The following is a 13,275-nucleotide window of genomic DNA, read 5'->3' as shown; positions in this document are numbered from 1 at the left end:
GTCTTTTCAATATTGGGGAAAAACACCCCCTGTAAACCTACAAAATTACACAAATGTTTCAACTAACCCCTGAGGGTCCATAGCAAGAGTTGATTGATATAACTAAAATACCTTTTTAATTACCTTTTAACAAATCCTTGGACTTCATGGAAATTATGACACACCTCAAGTGACCATGTCACTTGTCCAATAGCACCATGGTCCAAAGGGCATTAATGTGTGGCTTCCCAACTCTACAACATAGACTGGATCCTCATGGTCTGCCTCAAAATGAGAAGTGAATAATTTACAACAACTGTAATACAATAAAAAATATGCAAGGCAACTTTATTTTATTGAATGAAAATACACCATGTTTATAATCAAAACACATACACTTGCCCAAAAAATAGCATGATGTATTAAGAGGTTCACAATTGAGGCACTTAACACTAATTGGGGGGAATTTTTTTTTTAACATTTCAAGACTCCAATTCCCGGCACATAGCACCGATACTTATACTAAAAGTTATTTACATTTAGATTGCAATCGAAGTGCTAAAGGGAGGATATATTATTTCTATAGATGACCACGTAATGTTTAACAAACATAAAGCTACTTGTATCTCACATTTGTCTAGATGTTTGAGGAACCTTTGGTAGCCCAGGAATAACTTGTAGGGTTTCCAGAAGTTTCCTGGTTTAAAGAGGATCTATAGTGAGAATGTTATTTCTTTTCTACTTATGGACATGTTAGAAGGTCCCGCAAGGTGTTTTACATTAACTATAAGGCAAGAATCACTTAATCACTTCACCAGCAGAAGGGTGCAAATTAAAAGGACACATGTAGTTCTTGTTAAGATTGTCAGTTATATATTAACCTACCCAGAAGCATGTACACAGCCTATAAAATATGTGCTTTTATTTCATTTGCAGACTATAAAGCAAAATAAAAGTGCATTTGACATGGCTTTAACAGTTAGCTGCAAATGGGTCTGCACTATATTATTATGGATTCTTGTTAGTAATATGATTTTAAAACAAACACCATTTCCACTGCCCAGAGACAAGGACACGTTAGTATAAAATGATGGCACCCACAAATCGTGAGATCAATTTAATGTCAATTGAAGGCAGAGAGCTATGCATCATAGTCACTGGCTTGGTAAACAAAAGCATGAATGTCTTTAGGAGTAAAATGGGATAGAAAAGTCTTTAGCCGTGGAGATATGATTAATAAAGGAAGTCAGTGAGTAGAGTATAGGATAAAAGCAAATTACCTAGAACAGAGAGAGGATGAGAACATTCCTTGATGTAGATGTGGAATCAGGTACATCCATGTATAGTGACAACATACAATTGAAGAATGACCAAGAAAAGGGAATAGGAGGGTAGTTGAATGGAGATAAAGGTTGAGAAAGTCCTTGCATGACAGATCTGGGGGGTCCATGATGATGGGCCTTGCATGGAAACCTGAACCATTACACTCTGGGACAATACTCAGTTACAGAATTTCTAACTTATTTTTCAATTACATCATTCAGCTGAACACAAGATCAAGTTTTAATAACAGGGAGAGATGTTGATAAAATAAGGTATAATAAGGAAATGACCCAGAAAGATGACCTTCATTTCCAGAACATGTAATCTCACCAAAACTTTCTAATGTTTTATATTAGGTAATGCAAGTATTACATTAAGGTCTGTAGCAAATTAGCTATGGTAATTTACAGCAGCTAATGGATTCGGCTGGGGCTATCCAATAAGCCCCGATACGCTGCACTTATCAGGGATTATGCTTCAGGTGCCTGAGCTTAATCTTTGATAAGTAGCCATCTGAGACGTGATGATGATCGCGGGCTATTTTTCCGGCCTAGAAAAATGGCCAATAATTGGATAGTTTGATAATGAAAAATCGCGCTATGAGGCTGAAAAAGGATCGTACCTAATAGGACACCGGCCTAACACTCAAAGCATTAGGAGCTGCTATGATGTTTAATATTTGGACCAATGATAAGAAATACTTGCCATAAGTAAATTCAATATCTGCAGCAAGATATCTAGGTCTCATCTGCATAAAGATTTACTGAACGGACTTCAGAGTAACTGAGACATCTGTTGCTTTGCTCTAACCAATGCAATCCTGTTATTCCCTTCAGCATCCAATCCAGTGATAAGCCATGTTGAACGTTTATTTAGAATATTGTGCTTTCATAAACATATGTAAAATAACGCAATAACTTAAAAGAACAGACCACATGCTATTGAAAAAGACTGAGGTTTAAGTTGTTGGTCATCTATGCTGGTCCAAACTTTAGATGAGATTATTTGAAGAGGAGTTAATACCCCAGAGTCAATGTTATTGCCACGACACAGCATTTTCTCATCTTTACACAGTAATAAATAGGTCCTGGACTTTTAACAATAGTCATTAAAACAAGATTTAGCCACAGTAACAACAAAAATAGATATAAATCGAGCAAACAAAAACCCTGCTGCATAAATAGTATGGGACAACCAAGCATTCAGTAAGTAATCCAATTCTCAAAATGTTTTTAATAATGATTGGTGTAAAGTTGGGAATATACAGAAATAATAGGTAATCCAGATTGTCTTCTGCAGCCAGCCGAACTGTGCAAGGGAATGCAAATCCAAATGGATTCCAGTGATGTACAGTCTAGTATGGTTCATGAGACAGTAGGACACACACATGCTCGGTATGCAGTTATGTACTGATCACACTTCATCTAACAAAGCCCTTTAAATACAGAAACCGTGGGACCATCCTTAACTACTGACATTTACTGTATGTCACACCTCTGGACCTCATACTAAACCTTCAAAAAACACAAGTATATGTAGTTGCAAATTTGTAAAATTGCATAAAAAATTTAAGATGGCTGCCTGCTATTTCTGTGTTAAACTTTTCAGTAATAGTAATGTTTAAGAAGAATATATTGCACTGCTTATATATGAATGAATATGTATATGTTAAATCACTCAGTTAAACTGAGAAAGCTGTGACAGTGGAGCACAAACTATCACCATCATATAGTAAAAAAAAACAAAACTCAAAAACGTTGCAATGTGGACAGATTACATGTGCACACCTCAAATGTCCGCAAGATTGGCTGATGCTACACACCCAACTTGCTGGCGATAGTCATAAGCATTTTCAAGATGGGCATGAAACCGGAGACTTCACTGAAGTTACTGCTGCTGACCACTTGTGTGTGCACAAGAAGACCCTGCTGATAATTCCGACTCTCCACGCAATAGGCAATTTCATGTAGCCCGGCCAGGATGTGCGGGGATAGCTGTGCGAGGGAAAACAAAAGCATACAGGTGTAGACACAATAAGTATATATAATACTGTATACATTATATTTGGGCAAAGGTTTTATAGGTAGGGCTTTTTCCATAACTAAAGCTGGTCCTACACCTGTTTGTCCACCTATTTTATGAATGGCTACCATTCATAAAATATGTGGACAAACAGAAGCGAATCCTGTTCCTCACCTTATAAAGGGGCCTAAAGATGACCTATAAGCACAATTTACGTAATGTAATATTTTTTGGGGAATTTCTCAAAAAGAAATTTATGGCTTAGGGGTACTGCAAAAAAAATTCTGGTACTCTAGGGCGCTGTGATTCAAAAAAGTTTGGGAACCACCTAACTAGTCTGTAGAGAATTCTGAAATATATAATAGGTACATTGGTACTGGCTAACACTTATGCTCTCTAATAATTGATGCCAGCTCTCGCCCTTTTTCTTAAAAGTATAGATCAATGAAAGTTATTTTTTAATAAATTTCATCATATCAAAAAAAATTTCAAGTGTGCCCAGGAAAAGGCCTATAGTTGCTTTTTTTGGTCCTTTTTCTTCTCCTAAGGACCATACCTGTTGTTTTATAGTTGTCATAACTATTTTTCTGGAGCACCACCAACCATTTGCTGAAGCTATTATTTAAGTAGGCATTTATGTTGGTTTAATAACAATACTTATAAATTTACTGAATTGAAATTGTTACATCCTGTGCAGATTTATCTCTTTTTGATAAAATTGCATTTATTGTGCACACAACTCATCCCTAGCTTGAGTCCTCATGTGTTGGGAGTCAGACAATTGTAACTGAGCATAGATCTGCTGCTACTACATACATGTGGGTTCCAAGGTATGGATCCCCACCGTACTCCAATCAGAGGTCAGTTATGAAGTTAATATTATGCCCTCATTTGTAGTAAGCCAAAGCTGCATTTCAGTAAATTGTGTATACTGTGAAGAAGCGTAGCTTTTGATTCAAAGGACAGAAATAAATGAACATTGTAAGCCTATTATAACATTGTTCATAGATACAGGTAACTGACTTACTGTATACAAGTAATATGGTTAATACACCATGATTTTAAAATGATGAAAATAAACCCATCGGCACTTCAACCTTAGTATTAGTTTAATTGATTTTGAATGATGTAAATGTGCAAATGGCTAATCAGTGTGCAGCAAATGAGAACAATGGGACAGATGTACTAACCTGGAGAAGGCATAAGGAAGTGATAAACCAGTGATAAGTGCAAGGTGATAAAAGCACCAGCCAATCAGCTCCAATATGTAAATTAACAGTTAGGAGCTGATGGCTGGTTTGTTTATCCCCTTGCACTTTTCACTGGTTTATCACTTCCTTATGCTGTCTTCAGGCTTAATACATCTGCCCCAATGTGTGCAGAGGAATGAATGAAACAGCAACGTATACATTAGAGATATGGGCGCTCGGATTTACCCGGATCTCCTTATTGGCTCTCGGATGTCATGTGTTTTGGTTAGTCAATAAGAAAAATCCGGAAAATCTGAACTTGCATTAATTCTGGCGTTAAGAACCGAGTAAATCCGAACCCGCTCATCTCTACTATACATACGGAATACATACCGTATACCAGCGGCCGGGATACCAGCCACCAGTATGCCGGCAGCGGGGTTGCTGCATCCGACACAGGTTATATTCTTCCACTATGGTGTGGACACCCAACAGAGGGAGAAAAGTCTGTGGCGCTGGTATTCTGGCGGCGGGATTTCACCACCTGTCGGGTTCTGGCGTCGGCATTGTAGCCCTCCGGGATCCCGACAGGCGGTCTTGTGATCGCCTCCCATACATACATATGTATAGACATATACTTACAGTGTTCTCCCTCAGCTTATCATACAAACACTCCAACTTCTGCAATGCATCCTCCAACTTCCTTTTAGTTTTCTGCAGACACAAAACACATACATAAAATGCATCACACATTATGGACTGTGACCTGGCTTTTTCCTTTCCGAAACAGGATTTCCTCATTTTACAGTATTTTAGGCTCTAAAAATTGTGATGCAAATTGACAATTACTTAGAACTAAAAACGTCCCCTCCTCCTCCCCATACCTTACTTTAAATTGTCTTGTAAATAATCCATGTCAGACTGTAAGACTTTAAGATTACTGTTAGAAAGCTCCTACTGTTTGATTGTGTTATAATGTAATACTTCAAACTCCTCAACAGTGGTGGAACATCAGTCCCGGTACCCAGGTTTTTCCACTGGAGAAAGGAGCAGGTAAAACCAAACCCTCAACTAGAACATTAGAATGATTACTCAAACCGAAGGAGAAATGTATCAAGTCTTGGAGAGAAATAAAGTATTGCAGTTGCCTAAACCAACCAATCAGCTTCTGTCATTTATCTAGCAGTGTCTTTGAAATGACAGAAGCTGTCAAAGAGTAAGGACAGAGCGTAAGACAATAATAGATTTAGAGTAAGTAACAATAATCCTCTCTTTTTCATGATGTACCAAAGTTGTCCCTAGGGGAGTTTATGTCCAGATTAGAATGTGCGCAAAACTGTAAAAATGCTGAATTTCAATGTATCATGTATTAATGGGGGACAAACTGGCTGCCTTGCACAATTCTTCCGCTGGCCAGGCCATCCACGAACCAGTACCCAGCCTGGTAGAATCAGCTCCCTCCAAAATACATAGATGTGATACAGCTAGTGTCAATTTGCCATGCAGTGCGAGACATGTAGAGCGGTGTAGTGTAGCAAATTTCTTGTTTAGATTTGTATCTTATTCACACCTCAGATGCAGCGAAACACCACTCAATCTGTACCAGAGACACCAGGATGGAACTTAAACTGCACAGAAAATAGGTTTATATACTGTAGAGTATGTACAAAGTAACAGGTGAAGCACAATAAAATATGACGTAAAAAAAGGCCACGGCCACTGCATCGTAGCACTTTGTATACAGATTCAGACTCATTCACACACAGATGTACACATACCAAATTAACCAGTGCAGTCTTGTGAAGCGTTTTTGGTCACATCACATTGTAACCAATATAAATAATCAAGCTAATAAGATACTTGGCGCAGTCACACAGGACCTGGCGCGCTGAGAAGGGCCCTTAGGCGAGACTGCGGCAATAGTGTGTAAGGACACATCTGTATGTTTGTTGGTGTCCATCTGGCCAATTTACTGGCTAATCCCTATCTAGTAGCATCTTCCATAAAGGCTGAATCTCTTACGAGCAGGGCACTCTTCCCTTTTGTGCTTTTCTGTCTCTCACTTATACCATCATCTCCTCGCTGCCAACAATGGCACCAACGTTTGGGTTCATCCGTTCCGATGCCAATTTGGGTCTTATGACCGTTGAAGCAGCAATGTTTATAAACCTTGTCCTTGTTCTGCAAAGTACTGTAAGCCACTTTTTTTTGGTGTCATACTGTTCCTGTCTATGTATATTGTAAGGCACTGCGGACCCCTTGTGGCACCATATAAATAATGGAGTATAATAATAATCTATGCAAATAGACAGTGAAAGCCCAAAAAACATAAGGGAGACAAAAATAGCTGCTAATGCCCAAGGCAAGTTCCTGGCCTAGATCTTGCTCAAGATGGAACCAACCTCATGGGAAAACCAGAACCCTAACGCTGATACCCCCTGAGCAGAAGAAAAGACCAGCAAGAAATATACCTTCCAGGTGAGGAAATTCATACCAACAGCATACGAAAGGCATATTTTTGCAATACCAAGAGGAACAATTTAAGATCCCAAAGCAACTGGAGGGACATGTGGCAGCTGACTATAAAGTACCCCCAAGGAAATGAATGAACTTCAGTAATTCTGGCCAACTTGTGCTAATAGAAAATGGAGAGAGCGGAAAACCTGAACCTTTAGGGAGGTCAACTTCAAGCCACTGTGGACACATCCTGCAAGAGACAAGCCAAATGCATAATGTGTCAATCCTTTTATCCTTTCACTCCAAGAGATGTAAATCTTCCAAAACCTATAACAGAATTCTTGTTCATAATTTGAATGACAGTATTAAATAACCTGAAGCAACCGGACCTCAAAAGCCATGCTGACAAAGCGCACCTATGTCTTGATATAAAAACAGGCCTGACATAAAAGATCCACCTGAACGGCCAGTGACCAAGGTGGGTCTGTAACCAGTGATTAAACCTCCTTGAACTTTTTGAGTATGTGAGGAAGCATCAAAATTGTCAAAAGAAGTAAGCCAGTTGGTATCACGGACCATTATTGCATCCACTAGAAATTCGCTGGTATGTACCCCATATTGTGCCACTTTGTGTTTCCTCTGAAAAGGCCACAAAATAGACATTTGGCAGACCCCAATGTTCTACAAGCTGATCTAACACCTACAGGTATTGAGACCACTCAACTGAGATGAATTGCAAGCAAGCTCAGGCTTTCCAGTTTTCTACCCCTGGGATCAAAAATTATGGAAACACAGAACATTCTTTTCTGCTTTATTTTTTTGCATCGCCAAGGAACTCAGGTTATTCCTTGGTGGTTTATGTATGCCGTGGCATTGTCTGGTTGGATATTATGGGACCTGCTGTATAGAAAGAAGTGATCTTGAAGCATGCCAAGGACCAAGATCCTTGAAGAAAAAATAAACAGTGTCACTACACCACAACCCTGCAGACTTGTTGTCACAATGTTCAACTCTCGGAACAGTCAGAGGCCAACCCTGGCTGAGATTGTGTCTGTTCAGTCATCAAAGAAGGGACTAACTGATAGGTCACTGATGACAATATAACACTTGAGTCGCCAAGTGAGGATTCACACATGTGAATCAAATCCCCTCAAAGTAGTTGCTGATGGATCCAGAGAAGAGCGGTCAACCTTGCTTTGATTAGAAGGACATCAACGTATGTAGTAAGAGTAAACCCTTTCTACCATTAAAGCAATGGCATGACAGCCATAAGCTTGGTTAACATGACCTTGGTTAATATTCTCAATACAATGGTGGTCATTCCGACCTGATCGCACGCTAGCTATTTTTTGCAATGCTGCGATCAGGTCAAAACTCTGCAGAACTGCACATGCGTATGCACCGAAAAGCGCAGGCGCGTCGTAAGGGTACACAGCGGATCGGTGCTGGGCGATGGATTTAATGAAGAATCCATTCGCACAGCCAATCGCAAGAAGATTGACAGGAAGAAGGCGTTTATGGGTGTCAACTGACCAATTTCAGGGAGTGGTTGGGAAAACGCAGGCGTGTCCAAGCATTTGCAGGGCGGGTGTCTGACGTCAATTCCGGGACCGGACAGGCTGACGTGATCGCAGCGGCTGAATAAGTTCAGTCCTACTCAGAAACTGCACAAAACTTTTTTGTAGTGCTCGGCTGCACAAGCATTCGCACACTTGCAAAACGAAAATACACTCCCCCATGGGCGGCGACTATCTGTTCGCAGCGCTGCAAAAAATAGCTAGCGAGCGATCAACTCGGAATTACCCCCAAAAAGCTGGGGCCGGTCAGAAGGGAATCACCTTTAAATGGAACTGGGTGTTGCCCACTACAAACATGAGAAACGGCGATGCTCTTCCTACATAGATTGGGACATGTACATAGGAGATTTCTTTTATTTATGGAGATGAAGAATTTGGCCACTTCATGGAACTGGTGATGGAATGAAGAAACACCACAGCAGATGGTCTACCACCATAGACCATATGCGGTCTATCAGCAGCATTGGGACAAGCTTGGCTGCCCGCCTCTGCATACGGGTGGTCTTCTGTATGCCGACTGACGGGATCCCGGCGCACAGTATACCGGCGCCGGGATCCCGACAGCTGGCATACCGACACTTATTCCCCCTCGTGGGGGTCCACGACCCCCCTGGAGGGAGAATAAAATAGTGTGCTAGCGCGCCACCGTGCCTGTAGCGTGGCGAGCGCAGCAAGCCCGCAAGGGGCTCATTTGCGCTCGCCACACTGTCGGTAAGCCGGCGGTCGGGCTCCCGGCGCCGGTATGCTGGTCGCTGGGAGCCCGACCGCCGGCATATCGTAGTGAACCCCTGCATACACCTGCATGTACAGCTTCAGAGTGCATATGGCCACAGCAGACATCTGGAACAAGCAGAGAGCCGTGTCTAAGACAGCATGACCCATGTAGGCTAAAACTGGTCTGATCTACCAAACGTAACAAGTGCGATCTGGACGATCCAGACTGCACTTTCTCTCAACTGCTCATTCTACCTTGCTGGCTTAACAATTCTCTGACAGTTCCTAACTGAAATTTTATTTAAGGGTGCTGTGTTAGGTACTGGGAAAGTGGTGGCATTGTCAAGCCCAGCAATGGGGGCATCCACATAGTACACATCTGCACATTTACCCAAATCCTTCTCAGAGGAAACATAGGAAGAACTAAAATCTCTTCAGGACCTTATACTATGGATTCGGCTTCTATAAAGTCTTCAAATAGAAAGTGTTTAGATGAGAACTGGACTGGGGGAAAAAATATTATTAAAGGAAATTCCATAAACTCAAGATACACTAGCTTCTTGAAAAGCCTGGCTGACTCAACCACACCTGTGCCCTGGAGGAGTCCTTACTCCAGTCTGCAGGGCTCACGATAGTTCAGAGTCTCTACCAACCTCATTTTCAGAGTGGTCTGAACCACGGTCTGTTAGAGAATGAGGCATCACAGAGCTTTTAAAGCACAGAAGTCATAAAGGCCATAATAGTCTGCATGGAGCTGAGTCATAGGGGATCCTAAATAACCATTCTGGGATATATTTCTTTATTTCCCTATATTTCCATAGTAATAAACATTTACATGCCTGGCAGACTAAATATTACTATATTAATGTATAAAAACAGGATGAAGTACCAACATTGCCGCAGAAATACTGGAATTTTATATGGATCCTGGGATATGGGGTATGGCTTGGAAAATTCTAAGGTAGGATAGCCGAATACACAATAGTAAATTTAGTAATAGCTTGGGAAAAAGACAACCTTGATTAGCAAGCACTGATATTGGAAAGTATTCCTGCTAAAATAATAAAACTGCAAACATTAGTAGAATACCACCTGTAAGGCAACAATTTATGGAGAAGATAGCACGAACAAAACATTAGTTTAGGTGGCGTAATAGTGGCTATACAATTAGTGCATAGAATGCACTGCAGACATCTACTTTGTTTAATGCTAGCCAATTCATTACAAATTGAAACCTGAAAACTTTCCCAACCAACTTCAGGTCACAGATGTGCTTGTGAATGGGAGACATTGTACAAATAAAATGAGGTGTGCCCAAGACGCAATGATTATGTCCTGCTTAGCGTAGGGGGCTATGTACAGGCAAGTGAATATACGTATTCACTACCAGCTTTTGTCTCACAATCTATTTAACATCTCATACAAGCAAATTTCCGTGCTGAGATCTTATTATTCATCCTGCTGGGACCCATCCTTCCTGCTGCTTTACCTAGGCAGCCTTCCCTCAGGCATCTTGGTAGATCTGCCAGTCTAATGATGCTCCTCTTATGCTCATTCCATTTAAGATTAATAAGCACAAACATTCTTTTGCAACAATCCAACAATCCTTCCCTTGCCTCCCACTGGAGCGCTGCAGCTTGCAATCTAAGGCTAGAAGATTGAAGTCTCCTATTGCAATTAGGAGCTGCTAATCTTTCTATACATTTCACAACGTGAATTCTGCTTTAGCTGTGTGACAGTTGTCGATTCATTTATCTGCAGATTGTATGACCATGGGCCTTTTCACACACAACGGTTTTGTCCGTACAGAATAAAATTGTAAGATTTTTTCCGTAGACTGTAGTTAAACACAAAAATACATGCTAGCTTTCAGGCGAGACTAATAGGACACGGTCGCCGTGTTACAGCCGTGAATAAACACTGCCAAGGACGGCTGACGTGCAGTCACTGTAAGGATAGTGACATACGTGACATTATGCACGCTTTCACACACCACGGAATTTAGAAGTCCATTGACCTTCTACCTGTACACAGTTTTCAGTTTGACAAGTGTTGTCGTGCAATTAGTGTCAAAATAGATTTTGACACTGACGTACTCATTTCTTTAATCGAGGCTAGACCTGTATTTTGGGACAAAACGCAAGAGATTTATAAAAATAGAACCCAATAAACAGGGCTATGCTTCCAGTTTCGCCGCCACCGATGGAACAACCACATTGCCATGATACGTTTGGGACTCGTGCTCAAGTGAGCCAGTGGAGAAGTTGCCCATGGCAACCAATCAGCTGCTCTGTATAATTTTATAGCATGCAAATTATCAATGTTCCTTCAATGCTGATTGGTTGCCATTGGCAAATTCTACACTCTTATCACTGCTTCATACATTTACCCCTGAGATCCATCTGCATTGTGACTGTCGGGAAAAGTGTAATTTGCAATTTTTTAGGGGCTGTTTAGTTGTAAATTAATAAGTATCTGATTACAGTACTGATATATGTGCAAGGGATCTATCCAATGTGTGCTCTCTTGTTACAACTACAGACAGCAGGTGAATACAGACACAAAAGGGATCAATGATCCCTATGCATGGGATGTCTCATGTACAAGTAATACACACAAAAAACTGGACACAAAAAAATAAAATTGTTCTGTTGCATTTAGGTTTCAGAATGTTCTGTGTTATGAAGCATGTATGCACATACTGTATTTCAGGTGTTCAAATAAATATATATATATATATATATATATATATATATATATCCCCATGGCTAACTTCTGTCTGCAAATACAAGACCAAAACTCAAGCATGGCAGGCTGCCAGGTTGGTCATTCATTCAAGTATAAAAAAAATAAGAATTTACTTACCGATAATTCTATTTCTCATAGTCCGTAGTGGATGCTCGGGACTCCGTAAGGACCATGGGGAATAGCGGCTCCGCAGGAGACTGGGCACATCTAAAGAAAGCTTTAGGACTATCTGGTGTGCACTGGCTCCTCCCCCTATGACCCTCCTCCAAGCCTCAGTTAGGATACTGTGCCCGGACGAGCGTACACAATAAGGAAGGATTTTGAATCCCGGGTAAGACTCATACCAGCCACACCAATCACACCGTATAACCTGTGATCTGAACCCAGTTAACAGCATGATAACAGAGGAGCCTCTGAAAGATGGCTCACAACAATAATAACCCGATTTTTGTAATAATAACTATGTACAAGTATTGCAGACAATCCGCACTTGGGATGGGCGCCCAGCATCCACTACGGACTACGAGAAATAGAATTATCGGTAAGTAAATTCTTATTTTCTCTAACGTCCTAAGTGGATGCTGGGGACTCCGTAAGGACCATGGGGATTATACCAAAGCTCCCAAACGGGCGGGAGAGTGCGGATGACTCTGCAGCACCAAATGAGAGAACTCCAGGTCCTCCTCAGCCAGGATATCAATTTTGTAGAATTTTACAAACGTATTTGCTCCTGACCAAGTAGCTGCTCGGCAAAGTTGTAAAGCCGAGACCCCTCGGGCAGCCGCCCAAGATGAGCCCACCTTCCTTGTGGAGTGGGCATTTACAGATTTTTGGCTGTGGCAGGCCTGCCACAGAATGTGCAAGCTGAATTGTACTACAAATCCAACGAGCAATAGTCTGCTTAGAAGCAGGAGCACCCAGCTTGTTGGGTGCATACAGGATAAACAGCGAGTCAGATTTCCTGACTCCAGCCGTCCTGGAAACATATATTTTCAGGGCACTGACAACGTCTAGCAACTTGGAGGCCTCCAAGTCCCTAGTAGCCGCAGGCACCACAAATAGGTTGGTTCAGGTGAAAACGCTGAAACCACCTTGGGGAGAAACTGAGGACGAGTCCTCAATTCCGCCCTGTCCGAATGGAAAATCAGATAAGGGCTTTTTCAGGATAAAGCCGCCAATTCTGACACGCGCCTGGCCCAGGCCAGGGCCAACAGCATGACCACTTTTCATGTGAGATATTTTAACTCCACAGATTTAAGTGGTTC

General features: G+C 41.3%; 1 protein-coding gene across 7 annotated transcripts in view; it reads right to left on the bottom strand.

The window, feature by feature from the left end:
* Nucleotides 1-315: 315 nt before the first annotated feature.
* SEC31B (SEC31 homolog B, COPII coat complex component) overlaps nucleotides 316-13,275 on the bottom strand; it is a 302,520-nt gene continuing 289,560 nt past the window's right edge. For all 7 annotated transcript variants that reach the window (XM_063961423.1, XM_063961428.1, XM_063961426.1 and 4 more), the window contains 2 exons: nucleotides 5,157-5,228; nucleotides 316-3,296 (listed from right to left, as the gene is read on the bottom strand). In XM_063961423.1, the coding sequence (XP_063817493.1) occupies nucleotides 3,117-3,296; nucleotides 5,157-5,228 (252 nt within the window). In that variant the 3' untranslated portion in view covers nucleotides 316-3,116. The remainder of the gene's footprint in view (nucleotides 3,297-5,156; nucleotides 5,229-13,275) is intronic.

Source organism: Pseudophryne corroboree, chromosome 3 (genome assembly GCF_028390025.1).
Source record: "Pseudophryne corroboree isolate aPseCor3 chromosome 3, aPseCor3.hap2, whole genome shotgun sequence".
Classification (NCBI taxonomy): Eukaryota; Metazoa; Chordata; class Amphibia; order Anura; family Myobatrachidae; genus Pseudophryne; species Pseudophryne corroboree.
Note: the sequence above shows the minus strand (reverse complement) of the source record. Positions and strands in the feature narration are given on the sequence as shown.